Here is a 25,450-nt window from a genome sequence, read left to right on the forward strand (position 1 = left end):
GGGGTTTGGAAACCATTTTCATTTAACAAAACCTATTAAAATATCTGCCACAAGATGGCAGCATAAATATACACAAAACAGTAACTAACTATAATGTCACATGCCATGAATGCTTTCAATTTGCCAAAGTTATCTTGTGGTTGAACAATTTGTTTCCTAGATTCCAGTGTAACTATATTTAATTAAAAATGGATTTAAATACATAAAATGAGGAATTTTCACACTATCAGCTGATAAAGTTAAAAACAAGAACAAGCCCTTTAAACTAGTAACAACTTTAAGTATTTTTTATTCCTTATCCTTCATGTGCACTCACTCAGAAACATGGCAGGGCATTCAGTTAAACTGAATAAAGTGGCTCTTTCTTCTGATGACATTTACTCTAGAGCAAAGCCTGATAACTGAGGGCAAATGCTAGAAGAATTTTCACAGCATCCCAGCCATCTAACCCTATTTACACTGCTTCATTATAGTAATCTTTTGCATTCTATAGCACCTTCCATTGATATCTTAATATACATTGCCGACATTAATTTAGTGTCCTTGAACTGTCTGATGTAAGTATTTATTATCCTATTTTCTTAATACACCAGGAAGCTCAGGGAGAGGGCAATCAGGCCCAAACTTCTCAAATCTGATGACTTCATTTAGGCCCTGTGTATGGGAATACTGACCGCAGTGATGCCTAGTGATCAGGCTGGGATATGACAGGTTGTATTCCTCCTGGGCCTTCCCTTTTCTCACTACACCTCCACCCTGTGATGTCTGTCCTTTTAGCAGCTTCGTCTTCTGGCCAGTTCACACATTCAAAACCACCCCTTCCAGGACACACATAAAGAGTCCAATAATGTGGAATTCATAAGTCAGGAAGGGCTTCAGGGCTTCCGTCTTGAGTCAGGGGCTGTACCTTTGTACCGTCAGGCTCTTCCCCAGCTGGGCTCTCTGCTGACAGATAGACTTCTGTCATTTCCCCATCTTTAGGGGCTGTTAGGGGAGCCCAGGCCCACCCTCTCCACAAATCTCCAATTGAGGGTCCAATTTGGGGTGCTATGTAGCTGCCACCCAGGATCACTTCCTACCACTGTCCTTTTTTCTCACAGGGTAAAGAACTAAATATAAAACTAAAGTTTCTGACCTTCAAAAGTCACCAGCCCCAACTTTATAGCCCCTCCCATTCAGGTCAGTATTACCAGGCAGCAGGAGAGGAAGGGAAGTGATATGATCTGACTAGCCTCTGCTTCCCTTTTTTAAGCTCTTCCTCCAGCTTGTGCAGGTGTGATGCAGAAGGGCCGCTTAAGCTCAGAGCAGTTCCTTAACCCCTTCTTCTCCAATGTGGGGTTTGTACACCCCACCACAGGCACTTAACTCAATATTAATTGGATTGGATTATTATGGAGTAATTGGAGCCATAGTAAATAGATTCAGGGGCCTCACGTTAGGCCTCTATGTTTGAAAATGTTGATCCATTGGTTTACCTGTGGTCACTAAGGAAATCTGTGGTTTGAGGCTGAGAATAGGATTCAGGTCTCCAGAAATCTAGTTATTAGTTCCTCCTTTATGTCAGGCTTCATTTCTGAATGTGGGTTGATACAACAGAAAAGTTGCATATCTGTCCTAAAGCCTGAATTTGGGAAGCCTTATACTAGAAAACTGATTGCACTTGTTAATGGCATTCATATCCTTCTAGCTCATCTTGAGTTGTTGAAACTGAAAACATTCATGGTGGAAATATTTTTTCATGTAGATGGTGTCAGAATATGATCCAGGCTATAGGGTTTTGACAATTTTTGTTTCATGGTTTGATTAATAATAAATATTAAGGGCCTGGTTCTGGGCTAACTTTTGCCTGTGTAAACCAGGAATAATTATCAATTCAGTTATGCTGGTTTGAAACCAGTTCGTATATGATCAGGATTAGTCCATAAATTTGTATAACATCTTTCATCCCAAAGTCTTTTACAATTAGAACAAATTGATATACAAAGTAGGGGGCTGCTCTGCTCCATTGGAGTCAAGGGGACCTTTGCCATTGACTTCAAAGGGTGCAGGATCAAGCCCATTAGGAGGAGATTTTCCAAGGCATAAATGGCAGTAAGGGACCTAAGTCAATAGTCAATGCTGAGGCATTTGTTCGGTACTGATTTTAAGTGACAAGTTTCACCTACAAACCACAAATGCCACTTTCTGCAGCACTCTGTTTTCCATGGAGGTCTCACATCAACGTACTAACAAGACCCAATGAGGCCTTGCTTGTGAGCAAGTCTCACAGCCCAGGTGGAAGGGCTGCACATGCATTTTAACAGTTAATCTATGCAGGTTTTGCCAGCTAATATAACAATGGGCCAAATAATTCCCTTCTGTGCAAAAATACCTGGAAAGGAGAAACATGTTTAAAACCCCATAGACTTTGGTGCAGGGGAAAAATGCTGCATGTTCCTCTCTTACGACTAACTCAGAAACTACTCAATATAGAGCTATGTTTACATATATAAACTGGACAAATTGAATCCTGCTTTTCTTTTTAATTGGACAGTTTGTTTCATTTCAAATCACTGACTGTCTGTTTCCCAACTAAAACTAATGACACTTTCATAACATAAGAAGGACGTTGTCTGATTATTTAGGCAAAAACTTTTACCAACCTTAAAGCCACTATAATTATCTGGTTGGGGCTATCCTCAGAAGATGTATATTATGGAGCATCAGCAGATACTCCACAGTTAAGATTACAACTCAGTTTCCATTATAAACCCTATTTTTCATCCCATCTAAAATCTGCAAACAAAGGTTTATCGGGGGAAAATAGTTAAACTGCGTCTAGACCCAAGGTAGAATTCTCCCAGCTAGTTTCATGAAAGTTCAACAGGGGTTATGGGCCCACCAAAATTTGGCAGGTGCTCAAGGTTTGAAAATAGAACCTTAAACCACTGTGATGAAAAATTCAAGACCAAACTCAAACAGCTTCTCGTTATATCCCACATGAATTTACAATCATGAGTAAGGTCATGTGGGGACTAGAGTATGGAAGCAGATGCAGCATCTATTGTACACTTGGCAATAAAGCTCACACAGCCTCTTGGGGCTAAATTCTGCACTTGTTTACAACTGCTGAAACAGTTGACTTTAGGAGGTTGCAGTAGTTGTAAGGGACGATCTAAGCCCTTAGACTTTAGCACCCGTTTTACCATGGGGAGATTTTGCTACAGACAGCCGTTATCTTCTTGTATTTCCAAATAGACCTGAAGGTCCAAATCCTAATCTGATGTAGCCAGGCACAAATACACTCAAGATAAAGGGGTTGCCGGAGTAAATTTGACCTGGTTAGCCAATTAGAGATGGAGAGAAGGGAGCTTGGTTTAATGCCCAGTCTCATCCAAAAAAGATATTTCACATTTCATGATAAGGGTTTCGAACACCATTACCAATCAGATGGTAAACTCTTTGACCATGGCTTTTGATGTATTTGTACTGCGCCTATCACAATGGGGCCTCAATAATAACAACATTTAAGGCCAATGTAAAGGAGATGGTATAAGATGCTTTCTGAAATCAAGCTATTACTTGGTTTCTGTTAATAGAATGACCATGTGACAAAAATATAAACTTGAACTGAAAAAAAAATCTCTGCGTTTTATTCAGTTCCACAAAAATACTTAAGCTGAGCTTTACAAACCTGCCTAGGTGTAATCAATCTATTAAAATTAATGGGAACTTGGCACCCAGATCCGCTTGGTAGCTATGAAAACCTTGCTATATGTAAATAGTTACTGTATTTAACTCCTGATTATTTTGCATTTTATGAAATCAAGTTTAGCATGAGCGAATGAAGAGCATTTAAGAACTAAGGCCCCAATCTTGCAAATATGATGTGTGTGGCCAATCCCTGTGCCCATCCAGAAACCACTTACTTTAGTACGGCTCCACATGTGCACGGAGGTCTGGCCATATGCATCACATTCCAGACATGGAGGGTGTGCAGGGGCTAGAAATAGGGCAGCATTGCAGAAACAGCAGTCACTGCCACAGATGAATTGGAGAAAAGCACTAGCATACTCTATTATAGTATGCTACAAAAATTAATTGTTGCTCTTTATTAGGTACTTTACTACTAAGCATATCTTAAAGTAACAAAAATTATTGTAGTCATTTTATTTTAGTTTAGTTTTTTACATAAAGTCAGGTATTCCAACAATTTTCTTTACAGTTTGTTGACGTTAAAAAAAATACACACATTTTTTGACAGATTACAATGGAATGGAATGGGAAAGCGTTAACATTTAAAAAGATAAAAACATACCACTTATACTTAAGTAACATTTAGTGATGTACATCCTTGTAACTTATTACTTTATTTATGTACAACTGGTACATTTTAATTGAAATATCCTTGTAGGGCTGCATGATCTTGTGATGACACATTTTTGCAACATTTGTATATGTCTAAAGTGGGCTTTTTCATTATACAATCACTATGATGCAAACCTCAGTAGGCAGTAACAAAAATTGCATGGCATAGAGAAACCTAATTAATATAGTTTCTATTGCAGGAAAAAATATCATGATTACATAATCTGGAATACAATGTAACCCATGAGGCAAATGATAACAATGATACCGTAGCACATTCATACAACCCTCTTTACAAACTTTTGAGAGTAAGGTGTGCCTATAATATAACAACTCTGGCAAATGAAGACATAAGACTCCATTTAGAAAGGTAGATAAGCATGTGCCTAACTTTGTGTACGTGAGCTGTCCCTCTAATTTCAGAGGGATTACTCAGATGTTTAAATACCTTGCTGAATTGGGGACTTAAAGAGCTTCCAAACCCACTCATGTAAGTCTCTTATATTATACCCTTCATCTTTATTTTGGTGACAGATACTAGGGGCTTGTCTTCACTTACCTCGGAGATTCGGCGGCAGTTGACTGGAGTTACGCAAGCTACGCAAAAAACTTCCATAACTCCCATCGACTTCTCTGCTTCTGTTCTGTGCGCCAGCTTCACTGCACTGCGCCGATGGGAACCACGTTCCCGTCAACACAGTGCTATGCCACTTGAGAAGGTGGTCTTAATACGTCGATTTCTGGATCAACTGAGCAGGTCTTCACTGACCGCTCAGTCAATCCAGAGAAGTCAATCTGATGGCAGTGAATTTGCCGCTATCAGTGAAGACATAGCCTAGGAATATCTGTTATGTTAGATGACAGCTTTTGGGTGGGACTGTCAAAAGTGCTCAGCATTGGACTAACTCTGCTTGCATTGAAGTCAGTGGAAACTCCCATTGGCTACGTGGATGCAGACATAGGCTAAAGGACAGGGTGTTTGAAAATTCCACCCAAATTCCTCTGTACATTTATTTGGCAAGCATATATGTTAGGTGTTCAGTTACTCTGGTAATCAGGGCCATATAGGTACTTTGATAGACAGCTAAATGGCTATTTAATAACTGGTCATTATTTACTGACAATTTGATCACAGATATTATCTTCAGCCAAAGAAGCATTACTGAGATAATGCTCTTAGGTGCAGAAGAATTTGTTTTGCAGTGGGTCATTTAGAATCAAAAGTTAAAAGCATGTTTTGTCTCTGTAGCTCTTCCAGAGCCATTTGTTATTTGGGATCTGTAATAATAACCAATTGTTATTCTCACTGCTTTTTCTGAATGCCAGCAAACATAAGAGTGGAGTATCAAATCTTCTGAATTTAGAATTGCATCATGGAACACAAAGGCAGTTCACTTCTAAAATACTCCGTCTCTCTAGAATAAATATCTGATCACAGACTGCTTTTACTATTCAGTTGCTTTCCAGAATGAGTTTGCTTGGGTAGGAACCTTATGAACAGTCAGAATAACTCTGTGGGAATATGCTTCTCACACCACATAAGCAAAACAAAATGTGAAGGGCCAGAATCACTGCTATGCTCCAGCTGCTTCACACCACACAAAGCAGCCAGAGCATAACAGTGAATGTGGTGCAGAGCTTTTACATGGTTATTTGTAAAATGTACTTGTTTACTAGTCAGATTAGTAGATTTTAAGGCCAGAGGGACCATTAGATCATCTCCTCTGACCTGTATAACACAGGCCATTGAATTTCATTAAGTGGTTATATGACATAGAACAGGAAAAAATAAAAAAGTGCTTAACAGCAGCTGTACGTTACATTTCAGGTGTCAATTAATTTCTCCTCCCCCCTTTCCTTTTTGTAAATAAATGTTTTTATTTTGTCACCTTAAATAGGAACAAGTTTATGTTGCTTGGGAATCTACAGTATTATGACATTGAGAAAGATGTAAGTTATTGTATATATATGTCTTCACAGAATTACAATATATGTCAGAAATAATTTTTCAGTTATAAGTTTGTTGCAGACATAGATTAAAATGAAGATATATGCAGTAAAAATTGAGAAGTTTTACATTTTTAACCAACTTATTATACAGTGAAATAAACAAGGTGCAGAAATGTTGCAGTAAAGTTTATACTTCTTCCTCTAGGAGATGGAAACATTCAGAGAGTCTATTTATAAATGTTTATTTAAGAGTGATATCCTATCAGTTTCCTGGCTATTGGGACAAGAATAGTCTTGAGTTAACTGTCTCTCTACTGCGAAAGGTTTTAAAGCTTTTTGCTTTTCAGTTGAATAAAAAAAGAGTTTACAAACCTTTTCAATGCATATATTACATAAGTTTTATCTAGCAACAACTACTTCCCTTTTAATTTATTCCCCAGATGTGACTTTTCATGCATGTCTTCTGAATGTTGTATTCAGTGACAGTTTCTAATGAGCTGGTGTGTAATCCATGATTGCATCTCTCTTCAGAAAATCACTTCCATGTCTGGCTGATCTATGTTTAGAAGGCAGTTCTTACCAATCAGTCTTTTGCACTAGTCAACATTTTTCTCCATCGAAGGTTCCTTCCTAAGCTTCTTCCCATTGAATGTTGATGTACAAAAGCAGTTACTCATTTTGTTTTGTGCTCATTCTAGTGAGGATTGGCTTAGCAGGACTGTGCAAAACAGAGAGAAGAAAGAAGTCAGTTTATTGCCAGCAAACAGACAGTCATTGCTACTGTGTTTGGCACAGTGCTATCTTCTGATCAACACTCTCAATACATTTAACTATTTTCATTTCCATTCATTATAAAAAATGACATTGGTCATCAACTTTAATCTCCAACTATCACAGTGTGGTGGAATCCTTGAAAAATCAGTTTTGATCTACTAATCGACAAAGTCAAAATAAAGGGCTTGTTTCATCTGAAGTCTGAATGGTGGAAAAATAAAGATGCAGCATGAATGGGGTGAGAGTCACATTTGTTTGATTAATACCAGGAATCAAATCAAGGTCCTGAGATTTCTGTTTAGTATTTATGATTTCCTTCAAATCCCTGCATGCAAAAACCTCATTTAAAACTAAATAAATAAAGTTAGCCTGGTAGATTTCAAAGGGATAGTTCCCAAAGATGATGGAAGTGTTTTCAACACATACCGTCCATCATGCACTGGTATTCCCTCTCCCACATGCAATTTTCAATACTACATTAACATAAATTCACATACTGCGCAGAAAAAGGAAGATGGCAGTTATACTTTGACGAGGCTACAGAAAGCCTCCCCCCACCCTTATGCAATCTATTGCCTTTAAATTAGGAATAAATCGCAGGGGACTGTGCACAGAAACCATGGCATAGCTGATGTGCCTTAAGACATGGATTTATATGCCTCTCCACTGCTGCTGTTGTGAAGTGCCTGTGAAGGGCAAATTCTGCTTCCTTTCAGGGGAGCCAGATGTAGGACTGTCATCTTCTGCAATATCCTCCTCCAACCATACAGGCTTGTGTGTTATTTTCCTGGTATGTGTGTATGTGAAAAGTAGGTCAGTATTTGTCCCCAAGTTTGAATAAAATGTTATTTTACAAAAGGAGCTCTGCAGATGGATCATCAGCTAAAATTCTCCAGGATAACTGGACTATTTAGGCTGAACCTTGAAGTCCTTACTCAGGAACCATCTTCACTGGTAAGAGTTTTGCCTAGGAAAGTATTTAGAGTGAAATTCTGGAAATGAACACACAGCTTAATTGAAAGGGCTCTGTGCTCAGCAACATGTGCCTGGGGCTGGATAAAAGAATCAATGGCAGTAATTCATCATTACACTGTGACCCCTTTATGCCAGCTGTGCTGGCACAAAAGACCGTAAAGCCAGTGGATATAGCACCGGAGAGGAGAAGTCACTTGGTGTAGCAGCCAGCATAACGGCCTATGCTATCCTCAACACAGCTCCCAGCACAGAGGGGTGTGATGGAAGAAATGGGATGTTTCTCGGGTATCACTGCCCTCTAGCTATTTTGAGCTGCTGGAATGGCTTCTTGGGGCCATTAGGCAGCCAGGCATAAATTAGAGCAGCCCTGAGGCTGGTCAAACCTGTTCCTGAGACTGAGAATAGGGGGGAGGAAAGCCACCTTTGCCACTTTCCTCCAGTCCTGCACCAAGTGGAGTGTGGTCTCCACCAGGAATTGTGCTCAGCACATATGTTGAGACGTGTGTTATAAAAAGGACACTTATAATGGATATTGCTGGAAGTAGATACTAAAAAACAAACTGCACAGAAAGAATATCTATATCTGTGCATAAGGAGATCACTGGTGATGATGACTAGGACTATTCTGCTTTTGTCAGAAAACTAATATACAATATACTATATACAATTTAAAGTCAACTCCCAAGGAACAATACTTCAATGACGTTAGTATACAATGGGTCTGATAATTTTTACTTTTACAAATGGAAATTATCAGTTACAGTTCTCTGAATAGAGCTTCCTCTTGTTCCCACTAAAAGAATGTGCCAATAGTGAAGGACAAATGGTGGACAAGACATGCACACATTTCTGATTAAAATAATTAGTGGCGGAAGGATCCTAATGTATTTTATAAAGATGGGTAAGTATCGTTATGGAGTCATAGATGATAAAGAAGGCAAAGAGCTCTTTGATCATCCCATCTACTTCCTTGCCAGTGAAGCATTGTTCCCCACAGTACCTATTCAAGCATGTTGTACAGTTTAGTGATAAAATGATCCTCTTTTCACAATAAAGCTTCTGAAGCTGAGAGAGCTAAGCCACTTTCCCACAGTCAAGGAGTGAGTCAGTGCAAGAATTAGGAATAAAACCAGGGTTTTTTTTACTCCAAGTCCCCTGCTCGGCCCACTCATCATGCTGCATCTAATAGCTATGAGAAACATTGATAGAAAATACATGTGGACAAATACAGATAGAGGGCATTACAGAGAAGTTTTTTGATATGGGACAATTATAACAAGGAACACCAAATGTACATGCTTTACTAATATAATGTGGCATCAACTACCCTCCATGAAAATTTTCGGGTTTATATAATTAAATGAAGCATTTAAAAAGTGTTTTTATCACGAGTTATTGTATTTGCTTTGCAAAGGCATGACAATATTTGGCATGCCAATTATTAGATTTCCAGCAACATTTGAAATTCAGCATTAGAGTTGCAACATATTAAAACCTTTATTAGTTCTTCTGCAAAATTTTATACACAGGTGTTATACAGATGAAAGAGGAAATTTAATAAATATCCCAGACTCCTAGTTAGTGCTGTGGAAAGAAGAAGCTGTATAAACAAGTCATTCATTTCACTAAATTTTCTTCAGTCTGACTTGACCTTGTAACATGTCATGTGCTTTTGACTTTAAATTTCTATTCATCGGAGTCACCTACAAATCTTTTGTAGAGTTATTACTGGAACCAAAGTTAATGAAAGCAGTCTCCGTGAAGGCTATATTGTCCAAACTACCTAAATGCAATGCTGTTAGATTCTCAAGCTATCTAAAAGTTTTGAAAGGTTTCCAATACTGGTGATATGATTATTCTTTCTACCTGCCCCATTCAATGAGGGTACTTGCCTACTGTTGGTGATAGTGCTGGCATGCAGTCACTGCTCGAGGGATTTACAGCATTCCAATGTTTATGCAAGTTTTCTGAGGGAGCTCATCAATATTTCTTTGTTGTGAAGATGAATAGTAGCGAGCGTTCCAGGATGCTCTTTGCCAAAGAATAAATACACACACTGAAGCTTCAGATAGTCCACAACATGCTTTTATGGCAAGGACGGTCAGATAAACAGAACTTATACAGCATAATGCAAAAGCCTTCGTTCTTCAGAGGTTGAATACATAGCTTTTGCAAGAGTCGCAGCACTTTACCCGATTAATTCTCTGCAGACATATTTATACAATCGCTTAGCCATTCATTTGATTTGTAGTCTGAAAAATGCCAGCCTTATAAGAGTTATTACTTTGCTGTTCGCTCCAAACACTTGTGATTACAAGTGTCTTACTAAGTTAAGGAGAGGAAGCAAATGACTTCCTTGACGAGGTCAAGACCAATGCTATTCCAACATCAGATCAGCTGCGAGGAGCTGCTTGAGTAATAAGCGACTGGTAAAATTTCTGCCTCATCTCATCATAGCCCAAAAGTGCTCCACTGACCCAGGGAGTGAAATTATTATTATTTATTGAGTGCTGGTAGTATATTTGGTACACTGCAGGAGATAAAGGAAGCTATGTTCACTGCTCCCAGGGGCTTACAAGCTAAAATAGACATGCATTACAGCTTGGATACATAAAACACTGGCTGAGCAGATGACAGTCTAATCCCAATATGAGGCATCCAGAATTTAATTTTTTTGTTTTTATTTCTTTAGTGAATTGTCCCTGGTTCTGGATAAAACTGCCGTCAAAGGGCTAGGCCAATCCTAGAAGAACATAAGGCTCACTGAAATTTTAATTAGGTGCTTCAAATACTTCCACTTTCTGTTTATCATCTGGAACTGCACCTTGTAACTACATATATAAAGGGTGGGATTTTGAGAAGTGCTTAGCCTTGGCCTGTTTCCATGGGAATTTTACTACTAACTTCAGTGGGAGCAGAGTAAGTTCAATGCTGAGCATTTTTTAACACTAATTTTCTAACACTTAGCAGCTGCAGCACAGAATTCAGAAACTAACGTGCATCAGTATACAGCAACATCCATACATGTGTATGTACCTGTGATTGAGGGGAACATTTTCAAAGGCGTGAAGGACAATTAGTCACTCATTGTCTTTGAAAATCTTCCCCTAAATTATTTTAACAAAAAATATTTCTGGATAATAGGCTGGCCTAAGACAACAGCTTTGCTTTCCTCGGCAATGACGGGGAGAGAAGACTTTTAGAGGGCTACATATGATATCTGCTTCCACTCACTCATCTGCAGAAAGCGCCTTTTCTTTTCCAAATGTACCCAGCATTCTTTGCCTTGGCAGCAGCAGCCGTGCTACAAAGGAGGGGCTGTGGGATTCTGGGGCACATTATAGATGTAAAGCTGCCCACAGCTCATGCACGGCAGTAGCAAGACTAGCCTCTTGAATGGGAGAATCAAGTAGTCGGAAACTTCATAGCCAAACTTGTTTGGTTTGGGGCTGGTTTGTTGTTGAATGCCCACACTGTTCCAGAACCTTTTTGATAGACCATCATGAATGGCCTCTTATTTAGCCAATGTCTAAGGTAAACACAGCACTTCTTCCTTTTATTTGTAGTCTGGCAAGCAGGATCTGGCCGTTATCTTTTACACAGTCATCCATGGCTGTTGAAGCCTGACTCTTAAAAAGCAATAGAAAGAAGAAGAAAAAAAAAAAGGGTTTAACAGATTCTGTGCTCAAACTTCATGGAATATGGGAGCAGAACTCTGAATGGAAGGATACTGTTCATTAGATCGGCTGAGATTATATTACTTGTGTACTGTTAGGAGCAGCAATTTAACTTCCAGCCTAATAGGCTTCAGGAATATTTTCAGAAGCATTCAAGAATTTTTCAAATGCTCACATGAAAAGAGAAATCTTGCCATTCCTATATACAGAAAGCTCAGTTCCTGGCTACACAATAAAACTCTTAAAATCTGACAGGCTGATTTCAAGGCAGATGAGGCAGATAATGGTAATAATTAACCACTGAATGGAATGCCACTTTTTCGTATACAAAGGAAGAACAGAAAAATGGCTGGCGGATCCAAAAAACCCAACTTTTGTTATATTACTGAAAGCACTGTATTCTATTGTCAATTCATCTTGTCATTGGGTAAAGTACTCTGTCTAATAAAACTTTACCACAGACATGAATAATCCATGAGCAGTCATTCTGATGAGTATTTATGAGCAACAGCAAAATACACCTACAGAACATCAAGGACCCAAACCTGCTCTCCTGAAGTTCCCACTGAGTCTGGTGCCAGTTTTAGGTGCTATACCTGCCTTTGAGCCCCTGGACAATTTTTGTGGCTTTTCAAGCCTATTTTCTTATTTTTATTTTCTTTCTTCCGATTTTGCATGTGAAACACCGATACTGAACAGGAGAAAGCAACAGGGAGAACATTTAAAAAAAGTTATATACAAAATGCTGTCAAGTGCACAGGGTGAACAAAGTGACAAAACACAAAAACATTATTTTCTAATCTCTTTTGGTTGGTGTAATTTTAGGTGCTATTTGTAACACTATTTGGTAAGGCAGCTCCAGAGGAAAGTGTAATTTTAAGATGGTGTCCCTTAAATAGTCCAATCAATTAAAAACAAGGGAATACATAATTAAATCAGACCTTGAAATACTAATGTAAAATAGACCAGGCATGTTAGGGAATGAGATGAGAAGTTCCCTTAGTGTGTGGTCGATTTTTCTTTGTGTGTCCTTGTTTTCTTTAACTTCTGCAATTAGCGTCATATTCTTTTGCTGTGTGACAGACCTTAGTTTTTTTTGTGGAGGGGTTAGGAGGTTGCATTAGTAAATGTCATTCTGTATACTTTTGTCTTGGTAATTTTGTGATATGCAATTACTAGTGTGATATAATAATCCATATGGGAGTGAAAGGAGAGAATCTATTGTCCAGTGTGGCAAGAGAGGCCTATTCTGCCCCACGGGTCCTGCACTCTCTTCGGCTACGCCGGTGGTGTGGCTGGGTGGGAGTGGGGGGAGGAGCCCAGTCCTGCCCTCTACCCTGGACCCCGACCCAGGCACCCTGCGAGGAGTAGCCTCAAACTGCTTAGTCCATGAGAGCTACTACCTTCCCTGGGTCGCTTGTCAGGGAGCAGGATTTTTCTGCCTTCCTCGCCTTGAGTCTCTCTGTCTCTGTGATCCTCCCCTGTGTGGGTGAGGTCCCCCCACCTCAACTCCTCCGTTCAGTTGTCTGAGCGGCTGGGTCCTCCTTCAGGCCTTTGGGCCTACGTCCCTTGGCCCCACCTGGACGGGCTTCTCCCTAACTCCCGTACCTTGGTGTTGGGGCAGCAACAGTACTAGCTCCATGCTCTGTAGCAGCTCTACTTCACTCTGCTCCGCTCCTTCTCCCAACTCCCTTTCAGCTGACCCTGTCTGCCTGAAACAGAGGTTTTTAACTGCTGTGGCAAGCTCATCAATTGGCTTCAGGTGACCCAATTGATCTGGAGTAACCCTGGCTGAATTATCCAGGGAACAAGAAGTTGTTGAGTCTGGGGCTGCCTCCTCGCCCTGGCCAAAGTGGCCATCTATAACACCAGGGAGAGGAGGTTGGCTGGGGTAGGTGCTCTGTGACTGTGGGGCCTATTTCCATTCCTCTGTCCACTCACGCATCTGGGCGGAGTTCCTCTGGGCAGCATCCTCTGGCTCCCTTGACACCTTCCAGGAGTGGAGGGTGCTGTCCAGGGTTCTCTGCTCGGTGTCCCATTCCGGTTCCCTCCGTTTGACCCTTTGACCCTCACGCCTCTTCCTGTTTTTTCATTAGTTGTCCCACAAAATCAGTTGAGTCCTGGGTCCAGTGGCTCCTCCCCTTAGGAGCTTGCACCCACCCACCTCCCCGGATCTCAAATAATAGAACCCTCTAATAGCCATCAGGTCTCACCCTGTCACACCAGGCATAATAGATCATTTTCAACCTAAAATAGTTGTACTTTATACTATTTTCAAAATAGATATGATTAGGTTATTATGCACTAATTGCCTTTGTAACAGTCTGGATTCATTGTCCAGTGAACATTGCCTAGTAGTTGGTGTTTTGGATCCTGCTGGTGCCAGCAACAGTGAGTCAGCAAGACTTCCTTACCAGGTGTGGTTTATGGCTATAAAGAGGATGGAAATAGCTTTCTACCCAGAGAGAATCTGAATATCTAACAGACGAACCAGAGTTTTGGCTGAACAGCTTTGAGATAGGAACCCTAGGAGCAACCAAACCTAGTGAGAAGGCACGCGATGGACTTCATATAATGGTCCATTTAATTTCTCTGTAAATAAGGCTACATCCTACTGGAAGAGGGTGAGTTTTGACTTTGCATAATGTGTGGACTGTCTTTTAGAGCAGATTGGGAAAGGCATCTGATCACAGCCAGTTAGTTCTTCTTTCGACAGAACCATTGTTTAAACTTACCTAAATGCAAGGAGATGGCAGTCAGATGTTCTGGAATCTTGTGTGTCTGCTGCCTACAACACAGGCAGCAACAGTAGTCCAGCTTCCCCTCACTATCCCTCATCTCTGACTTGGAGGGACCAACAGTCCAGTGTCTGTATCTATTCAGTCCTCACTGCAGACAGAGACCACCAATAAGAAGTCAAAACCTGCAATCATTTACTATCTGACAGTTCTCACAGATCCACTGACTTCACTGAGCCTACTCAAAGAAGAAAGGATTATAGGATGAGTAATGATTTGCTGGATCAGGCCCAATGCTATCAGTTATAGTGGTGGGGGCAGGGAGTGTGAGAGAAAAAGAGATGTTTAACATCATGAACAAATACAACACGCAGGTCTCTCATTCCCTTCCCCTCCAAAGAATTAGTCTTTAACACAGCAGAAAATAAGGCAGCATCACACAAGCTCATCTTCCTCTGACAGTTCTTTTTGAAATCCTCATCAGTTTGCCTTTTGTACTCCATGATCTTTTCTGGGAGCTTTGAGAAGGGAGTCATGTCTCAAAATAGGTTTTGCTGGCATGTATGATACGGAGTTTTGCTTGGAGCTGGAGGGAGGCAGAAATGCCTTCATCAATAGTCTTCTATGTTATTAAGCAGCTTTCTCCTCTAGTGAGTTGTAGGACACAAGTCAGGCAAAATCAGTTATTTTTTTGTTCATCTATTTTTATTACTTCGTTCTGGTTTGCTTCAATCTTTCCCTACCTGTCCTGGACATCCAAAGAAACTACTTTTATTGTGTTTCCTAAGTGCACCTATCCCTTAATTGTTTTCTAGGAAAGTTCTTTATTTTCTACAAGTTCTAGAAATTCAAGAAAATCTCTCTTCTGAAACCCAGAGAAAAGGATTATTTTGTTCCAACTGCTTTTTAAGCTGTTTGATCTCTGCTCAGCCAAGAGTGTCTGCTTAGTATTTGTTGTCTTTCTGTGACCTCCAGTGCCACAAAGGTTAAGATTTTCAAATTTGTTATGATCTTCAGTCCATGTTGGTTCAATGAGAGCAACTCTGAGTATCAGGTCAATTTAAGTTAGGTGCCTAAATATGGTCTTAGGTGCCCAACATTAGACACCAGCTATGAAAGCAGCAATCTTTGTCACTTGTTCTCTGTTTGCTTCAATCTTGTTTACAGCAAGAATGTGTCTTAGTATCTAGTAAGGAGCAGTGAGTTTTAAAGATAAGTTTCTACTTTTTTTCCTGATTTGGTGTGCTGATGGGCATGCTAGCCACTTTTCATTTAGGCTAAATAGAAGTGATTAAGGTGCTTTATGGAGTAAGACCGCTGAAACAATAGAAGCCACTGCCCAACACACTGGGCCGCATGGGAAGGCTTGAGCAAGAACTACCTCAGGAAGAATAAAAGGAGTTTCCTTGCAACTGATTGCAAATGCCCAGGGTGGGGCATTAAATTGATTTGCACCTTTGTTTGTGTGAGAAAGCTAAGAGACAATGCTGTTTGCATATGTACACAGTCCCATTGGGTATGTCTGTGGAAGCGATCCTCCCAACCCGGGATGACAGACTTGGTTAGTAGACCTTGCACTAGCATGCTAAAAATAGCTGTGCAGCCAGCGCCTTAAAGTTGTTGCTGGGGCTGGAGCTCGGGCTCTGGACTTTGGGAGTGGGGGTGTGGCTTGAAAGTCTGAGCTCCAGCCTGAGCTGCAACTTCAAAGAGCTGTCTATATAGCTATTTTTAGAGTGCTAGCACAAGTCCCAGTCTGTCAACTGAGGCTGGGAGGTTTGCTTCCATGGCCTGTGTAGACATACCCAGGACCCAATGGAATTCTGTATGGACGCAAGGGTTTGATTGCATGGATCCGATGGAAGATTGGGACCATGGATTTGGGGCTGGAGCTTAATCTTTATGCATTTTGCAAAGCACGAAGCTCAATGTACATCTATGGCATCATATATGTAATAAATAATGCCAGCTCTGGAGTTTTCATGCAGGTGGAGTGTAATTTGTGTCAATTTATTTACTCATAAATGGCAAACGTTACCAGGGAAACATTTTCCCCAGGGTCCATTGGGTAGAATCTGTTTGGTACTAATACAGTAATATATTTTAATTATTTGCTGTGGCTGATTAGCAATTAAATTGAACTGAAAAATGTAACCATAGAGAGATTCCTTCTTGTGCTATTTCTGAATTCTCAGATAAATTCATCATCGAAGGATGAAACATGACAGATGACTCAAATACATGACTGAGCATAAACTACTGATTCTTAATGTTAGTTTAACAAAACAGGCAGCAATAGGTAGATCTTTTTCAGCTGTGATTCCTAGCTCCTGGGCATCCTAACTCTTGTCAGTGCTGCAGTCTGGAAGTGTTGAAGTCCAACACCAGGAAATGCTAACTCCAGTAAATAAAGAGTTAATTTTAGTTTGTTTAGTCTGGTATTTTGAAAACCTCCAAGCAGAACCCTGCTCCCAGCCACAATTTCCTGTATGATCTGTTTTGCCTGAGAAACTGTTTGGGGTTTTTATGAAAATCAGGAGAGTCAGTGCCACGCATAAAATCATGTGTTATAACAACTGCTATGAATCTAACTGGGCATTTTCAGTGGGATTTTTTTTTTTTGCACAGATGAGAACAAGCTCATGTTATATAAGAAAAACTTGACTTTGAACACATTTATTAGAATTTTTTTCAGTGTTTTGGAATTTCTGTGATCTTATAACTTCTAATCTTATTAGGTCACCCTCCATAAGCACAGACTCTCCCTGGGTTATTGGTTCTAGTTCTCAGTGAAAGCAAAGCAGGTTTATGCAGAATAAAGACTGGCAGGACTTTTATGGTTCCCTTTTGTGGGCTACAGCACAGCATGTAAAATCTTTTTTACAGGAAGAAAGAACAATGTCCGACTTGGGTCTACCTTTCTTACAAAATGTTGGAGAATAATATGTAAAATTGAGATTGTAAATTCTTTTTGGCAGGGACTGGCTGTGTCTATGTCTCCCCTGAATAGAGTGACCAAATGTCCTGATTTTATAGGAACAGTCCTGATAGTCGGGGTTTTTTTCTTATATAGGTGCTCTATTACCCCTTGTCCTGATTTTTCACACTTGCTAGCTGGTCACCCTACCTCTGTAGTTTCTAGCACAATTTTGGGTGTTAAAAATAATTTAAATTTTACTAGGCCAAATTATCCTAGGTGTAAATCTATCAACTACAGACAAATTGCACCCGAGAGGGATTCTTATCAGCACTTCTACAATACTATCTGCATTTTCAAAGCACCTATCACTATGGTGTGTGGACATTTATAAAAGGAAAGGATGAACTGTCCAGGGCTCTGCGATTCCAGATAACCTGAATGGCTCAGTATCTGTGAGTGTGTTGGTGTTTTTAGCCTCAAGGAGTCACCTATGGGGCCAAAGTAAAGTAAGATCTAATCTTTTCACAGTATTTAGCCGGGAATTAAAGCAGGGTGAGAAGGCTAGATCTTGCTTTATTTCAGCCCCAGGCAGGAAAAGGAGATGCACCAGGACATACTGGGGCTTCTCAGGCAGCAAACAGAGAGGCTGAAGACAGGTGAACCTGCAGGTGCAACAGTCTTGGGCTCGCCTCCTTTGGCAGCCCACTGAGAAATCAATATCAGGATCTCCCCACAGCTGTCCCCACCGACATTCCATGTGGCATCAGGGTTCACTGCACTACTCCTACCACTCCGTGCCAGGAGACATTAAAGATAATCACAGCTTATCAAACACTGGCTTGTGAAAGCCACTGTTGGTGCATGTGTACAAGAATGTTCTCTCTCCTTCATAAGTTCTGATCTCATAATTTATTAAGTTTTAAATGTTTTTGGTTTGGAATTGCCTGGGGTTTTTTGCATGGATTTTTGTTACAGAACAAAATTCTATTTGGAACATAATTCAACTTTATTAGTTCACACCATAAGCTGGCTGGTGCTCAGCAGTTCTGAAGTCGACCAGTTAACTATTAGTGTAGAGTATCACACAACTCATAAGATCATTCACAAACAAACAAAATTAATAGGTGCATTAACAATGTTATAGTCCTACATATACAGCAATCACCACATGACTCATACGAGGCCTCAGAAGAGCAGGGCCAGTTCGAGTACACTACTACAATACATATTACTCTGGCTCACTATTAAAATGGTCTTTCAAAACCTCCCTGAGATGTATAGCTCTGTGTTGAGCTCTTCTAATAGCTCTTGTATGTGGGTGCTCAAATTCAACAGCTAGACACTCCACCTCCACCCTCCGCCCCAGCAGAAACTTTCCCCCTTTGCTTCACAGATATTATGCAGCACACAGCAGGCAGCTATAACCATTGGAATATTTTTCTCACTGAGGTCCAGTCTTGTGAGTAAACAATGCCAGTTACCCTTCAAACGACCAAAGGCACATTCAATTGTCATTCTACACCTGCTGAGCCAGTAGCTGAAGTGTTCCTTGGTGCTGTTGAGGTGGCCGGAGTACAGCTTCATAAGCCATGGGAGCAAGGGGTAGGCTGGGTTCCCCAGGATCACTATTGGCATTTCAGCATTTCCAATGGTAATCTACCAGTCTGGAAAGAAAGACCCTGCATACAGCTTTCTGAACAGTCCTGCATTCTTAAAGATTTGAGCATCAAGCACCTTCCCTGACCAGCCCGTAATGATGTCGGTGAAGTAACCCCGGTGATCCACCAGTGCTTGCACAACCATAGAAAAGTAGCCCTTTCTGTTGATTTACTCTGTAGCAAAGTGGTCTGGTACCAAAATAGGGGTATGTGTTTCATCTATCACCCCACCACTGTTCAGGAACTCCACGGCTGCAAATCCATCCACTACGTCCTGCACATTGACAAGAATCACAGTCCTGCATAGCAGGAGGCAATGAATGGCCCTGCACACATAGAATTTTAGAAGATTAGGGTTGGAAGGGACCTCAGGAGGTCATCTAGTCCAACCTCCTGCTCAAAGCAGGCCCCATCCCCAACTAAATCATCCCAGCCAGCACTTTGTCAAGCCGCACCTTAAAAACCTGTAAGGATGGAGATTCCATCACCTCTTTCAGTAACCCATTCCAGTGCTTCACCACCCTCCTAGTGAAAAAGCTACTCCTAATATTCAACCTCAACCTCCCCTACTGCAACTTGAGACCATTGCTCCCTGTTCTGTCACCTGCCATGACTGAGAACAGCCTAGATCCAGGTAGTTGAAGGCTGCTATTAAGTCCCCCCCTCATTCTTCTATTTCGCAGACTAAATAAACCCAGTTCCCTCAGCCTCTCCTCATAAGGCATATGCTCCAGTCCCCTAATCATTTTTGTTACCCTCCTTCCTGTAGTGAGGGGTCCAAAACTGGACACAATACTCCAGATATGGCCTCACCAGTGTAGAATAGAGGGGAATAATCACTTCCCTCGATCTGCTATCAATGTTCCTACTAATGCAGCCCAATATGCCATTAGTCTTCTTGGCAACAAGGGCACACTGTTGCTTCATATCCAGCTTATTGTCCACTGTAATCCCCAGGTCTGTTTCTGTAGAACTACTGCCTAGCCAGTCATTTCCCCAGTCTGTAGCAGTGCATGGGATTCTTCCGTCCTAACTGCAGGGCTCTGCACTTGTCCTTGTTGAACCTCATCGGATTTGTTTTGGCCCAATCCTCCAATTTGTCTAGGTCACTCTGTATCCTATCCCTACCCTACAGTGTATCTACCACTCCCCCTGCTTAGGATCGTCTGCAAACTTGCTGAGGGTGCAATCCAGCCCATCATCCAGATCATTAATGAAGATGTTGAACAAAACTGGCCCTACCAGGACTGACCCTGGGGGCACTCCACTTGTTACCGGCTGCCAACTAGACATCGAGCCGTTGATCACTGCCTATTGAGCCTAATGATCCAGCCAGTTTTTATTGATCTTATAGATAATTCATCCAACCAACCCAAACTTCTTTAACTTGCTGGCAAGAATACTGTTGGAGACAGTATGAAAAGCTTTGCAAAAGTCAAGGTATATATATCATGTCTGCCGCTTTCCCCACATCCACAGAGCCAGTCATCTCATCATAAAAAGCAATCTGGTTAGTCTGGTGTCATTTGCCCTTGGTGAATCCATGCTGACTGTTCCTGATCACCTTCATCTCCTCCAAGTGATTCAAAATGGATTCCTTGAGGACTTGATCCATGATTTTTCTGGAGACTGAGGTGAGGCTGACTGGTTTGTAATTCTCCGGATCCTCCTTCTTCCCTTTTTTAAAGATGGGCACTATATCTGCGTTGTTCCAATTGTTCGGGACCTTCCCCGATCGCCACAAATTTTCAAAGATAATGGCCAATAGATCTGCAATCATATCAGCCAACTCCCTCAGCACTGGAGGACTGGGGTAAGGTTGGCACACAAATTCAGGAATGTAGCCTTGCGCATCTGAAAGTTCTGCAGCCACTGCTTATCATCCCAAACCTGCATTACAATGCGATTACACCAGTCAGTGCTTGTTTCGCAGGCCCAAAGTGGCACTCCATCATCTGCAGCTGCTCTATGAATGCCATCAACAACCTTGATTTGGTTTTTGCTATGACCCACAGTAATCTGTCCTCCAAGAACTCATTATGTTCCCCACGGCTCTGCTTGCGGCTCTGCAAATATTGCAAGCTCATGTGGCATGTGCTTGCAATGCTCCTGAGAACTGTGCAGAGCTGTGTAGGTTCCATGCTTCTGTCACAGATGGCAGATAGCAAAGAAGGCTGTATCGATTTATGAGATTTTGAAAAATAGGTGTGAAAATTATGGCCTATAGACATAATGGGATGGAGACAGTCGCAAGCTGGGAAGTTGACCACATGCTCCCAGTCACCCCTGAGTGACTCATTTTGGCCCCATCATGCGTTGCCAAAACTTCCCAAAAGACAGTATACTGGATAGTGGTGAGTTGCACAGTGAGAAACCTATCGATGGTGCATCACAGTTTGTGTTGATACAAGTGCTCCTGGTGAGTACACACACAGCTAACACAAGGAGCCAACTAGACAGGCACACAAGTGATGTGTGTGCTGTATGCCATTGTAACTTGAGTCAACATATGTTTGTAATGTAGACATGGCCTAATATTCAACTCTATGGTATTTCTTTGTCTGTCTGCCTGTCATATTATAACTTCTGAGCTCTGTAACCAATCCATTCCAAAATTTCAGGGAATGTGCTAGTCATTAACAGGACCCTATTGATTCTGGTGAACATCAGAAAAAATGAAAGAGGAAAATGGGGGACACCCTAAAAGAGAAAGAAAGACAAAAACAGTAGTAGTAGGAGTCAGGGGAACACACAGAGCCGCTAGCACGCAGAGGAGACTAGGGGACATATAGATCCTTTGGCAGGGGGAGAATGAAGGACTATTTGGGGACATGGGGGAAGGGGGCATGGGAGGGAAAGGGGCACACACAGAGCCCTCAATGCGGGGCAGTGGGGGCACACACAAAGCCCCTGGTGGGGGCAAAATAGAAGATCCTGGTATGAGGGGCATGGGTGAAAGGGGGAAACAGGGAGAATGGGGGAATGAGGGGGGACCCAGAGCCCTGGCATGTGGCAGAAGGAGGAAAGGGGGGGCACACAGAGCCCCTGATATGGAGGCAGGGCTGCCTAGAGAGGGTGCAAAAGGAGACATTTGTCCCGGGCCCTCTATCTGAGAGAGCCATCCAACCAAGTGGTATTGTGACATGGTACATTGGGTCACGGTGTCACTCAAGTTTGGCCTGGCTGCCCCTTCATCAAGACAAGGGTGTGGGGGAAGGAGGGAGGGCAGCCAGACCAAATGTGAGTGAATGGCAAATTTGAGGTCACCACTCTTGGAATGGGGAGGTAGGCCCAGCCCCATGGGGCAGGAGCTGCTGCTGTGGGGGCGAAGCACAGGGTAGGTTCACTCTCCAAAATAAGGTGGGCACTCACATGTTCCTGGAATATTCTGGAAATGGTGTGGACCCACTCCACCGGGGGCGTGACTCTATCCCCACCAGTATAATGTGAGTAGGAGGTCACACCACACAGGTGGTCGCCAATTTTAAGAGTACGCTGCTCGGCCACCGCTGGCATGACCTCACACCATGTAATCTGCTCCCATCAGCATGACATGCATGCGAGGCATATGGGACATACCATTTTGGAGAGCATGCTGCTCCGCTTCCGCTGGTGTGACCTTGTGTGTGAGATCACGTGGGCAGGGACAGGACAGTGTGCTCTTGAAAATGGCATCCCCTGTCCTATACTGGACAAAACCATGTCCGGTGTTGTCAGAGTACTGGATAGGGGACAAATCCTAGAAAAGCAGGACTGTCTGTTTTAGTACTAGACAAGAGGCCGACCTATTCCAAACCCCACCCCCCAACTCCCAGGCTCTCCCCCTGTGGTAATTTTTTTTGAAGGGTGGGAAAGCCTGAGTTTCAGATTTTGCCCTGGGCCTGCCAAAAACTGGGAATCCCTGCATGGAGGGGAAGGGGCAAATGTAACGGCACACAGAACTCATGGCATGGGGGGAGAATGAGAGAGCCTGCTATAGGGGGAGGGGGTGATGGGAGGACACACAGAGCCCATGGCACGAGGCAGGGGGTGAACAGGTTGTAGGTCTCTGAAATAGAAGGGAATGGGAGAATGGCACTTATGGTGTTTGTGGAGGGGAGAGATGGGAATGATTGTACCGGTATAACTGTTTTGGTAATATATCTCTACCTCTATCTCACACTCCCTAATTGAAATAGTTATATTGGTATCAAACATATAGACCAGGCCTTAGAAGACGAGCTATGATTCACTGATGCACATGATTTTCCAAACTGTGGGTCCTAAGCCTTCTAACTTGCATATGGGTACTCGCACATTCTCTCACAAGGATTTAGGCTAGGGGCATGAGTTTTATTTCCATTAATTAGCAAGAGAAAGATGCCCAGGGCTTTTGTTTCTGTAGCAACATTATCTTCTATTTTTTAACAGCAGGCAGCCATTAGCATTTATTTGCTAAACATAAACATATTTCTAATGCAATTCATCACATAGTGCATTACAGTCAATTTATGCTTCAGTCAAGAAGAAATATTTTAAAAAGAAATTGTTTTAAGCAAATACCCATTGCTTGTATTAAGCGCGCGTGGTAGTAACTGAGTTGGTGCTCTGGTTTCAGCAGATTGATGAATTCATAAAGTTGCTGAGGATCTTATGGCAACACATTATTTTAACATAATAAAAATTATGACAATTATATAAAATATTATTTTGAAAAAGATAAAACGTTCCTTCATGACACAATTGAGAAATACTATTAACAGTAGAATAATAAATCTGTAGCCAACGTAGGCTTCATGGCCACTCCAAAGTTCACTGTGACAGTGGGGATAAAACTTAGATCTTCCTGCTCCCAAAGTACAGGCCCTCAAATGCTTGAGCTCAAGCTGAAGATCTATTAGCAGCTGGTAATATATCCTGGACCTAGGCAATCAGAAAGTTCTGGTTCCAACCACTGGAGGGCAGTGGTATTCATACACTAGTCATTTCATTCCATTACAAATACCATCAAAATAAATGGCATTAAGCACTAACTTTACATGTAATTTAATTCCAAACAGTATAAAATTCAAGAAATGTTTTTTACATTTCCAAAATCCAGAAACAATTATTTCTCAAATTTAAGATTCTTCATGAAACAATAGTTTGGAATGGTTAGAAGAAGAGTAATTAGAGAGTTTATTAAATTTATGATGCAAAAAAAAAAAAATCTACCAGTTGGTCAGAAAAATATCACTTTTTATATATAATTTGACAGTGATGCAGATAAAACATTTTAAATTCAGCCCTAATGTTTTAACCTCAGATATCGTATGTAAAATGTTCTTGATGATTCATAGTTATCTATGTTAAATTTGGAAAAGCCAACACTTTGGTCTCCCAAAATAATTTATCAGCACGTTGCTAAGCAAACCTTAAAATCCAGGCCCTGACACATGTAAGTAGGAAAGTAACAATCTAGGTGAGTTTCAAAAGTCTGAAATGATTCATTGCGCCTGAAACAGAAGTCAAAGCTGATTGAATTGACTAACAAAAAGAGGTTGCTAGAAAGGGATGAAGAAAGCTCTAATTACAGGAGGAAAAGAATCTTCAGAAATATCCAAACCCTCTTCTTAATACAGTCTGAAGTCTAGATATTCCTTGTTTTTCATCTCACCAGCAACAACCACCAGGAAGCCCACAAATTAAAATATATTTTTTGTTTAATCAAAACTTTAGATTGTATGCCCCCAAAATGTATTATTAGCCCTGATCCACAGCTGTGGCTAAGAGATGCTTGATACAGGTGAAGGTTGTGGTGCTGGTAGTGGAGGAAGAGATGGGCAGGATGGGTTTAGGTCACCTTTGTGTTTCTCAGATCCTAGCGCTGGCCAGGACTTGGACTGATTCCTGGCATAACTTTGAACAACCCCAGGATTGCTCTGACTTATGCTTGCTTTCTTATACCTCCTTACATGCATGACATTGTGGTACACAGGGGAAGACCCAGCACAATGGCACTCTGGCCACATCCCTTTGCCTCAGCCACACCCTTTTCTAACATGGGATGCTGGATATACTGGCTTGTGGCTTCTATGCCTTATCAGAGAGGTGAACGTAGCCAGAACAGGGCCAAGGATATGATCCATTCTCTTTCAAGTAAGTGATAAGCTTCTGCAAGATCAATTTATTAGAATTGTCAGTATATTTTTCTTACAGAGAAATAGTATTTCTTCTCCAGATCTTGTATTCTTCTGACCAAAAACCCTACAGTGATCAATATAGAATGTTTTCTGATCAATATGCATTAGCAAAAGAGATGGAAAGATTCTAACATAACAAGAATATATTGTCATATATTGAGTCAGACTATGGCATTTAAAGTCATTGTTGCTTGAAGGGGGCACTGACACACACTAGTAATTGCTCTAGGAAGTATTGCAGTTGCAGGAAACA

The 25,450-nt window shown here is 41.4% G+C and overlaps 1 protein-coding gene across 3 annotated transcripts in view; it reads right to left on the reverse strand.

Moving 5' to 3' along the window:
- Positions 1-4,135: 4,135 nt before the first annotated feature.
- Positions 4,136-25,450, reverse strand: part of LHFPL3 (LHFPL tetraspan subfamily member 3) — a 361,851-nt gene continuing 340,536 nt past the window's right edge. For all 3 annotated transcript variants that reach the window (XM_067564498.1, XM_067564499.1, XM_067564500.1), the window contains one exon: positions 4,136-7,015. In XM_067564498.1, coding sequence (XP_067420599.1) covers positions 6,987-7,015 — 29 coding nt within the window. In that variant the 3' untranslated portion in view covers positions 4,136-6,986. The remainder of the gene's footprint in view (positions 7,016-25,450) is intronic.

Source organism: Emydura macquarii, unplaced genomic scaffold (genome assembly GCF_026122565.2).
Source record: "Emydura macquarii macquarii isolate MOO-44397 ecotype Brisbane River unplaced genomic scaffold, CSIRO-AGI_Emac_v2 contig_2636, whole genome shotgun sequence".
NCBI classification, from domain to species: Eukaryota; Metazoa; Chordata; order Testudines; family Chelidae; genus Emydura; species Emydura macquarii.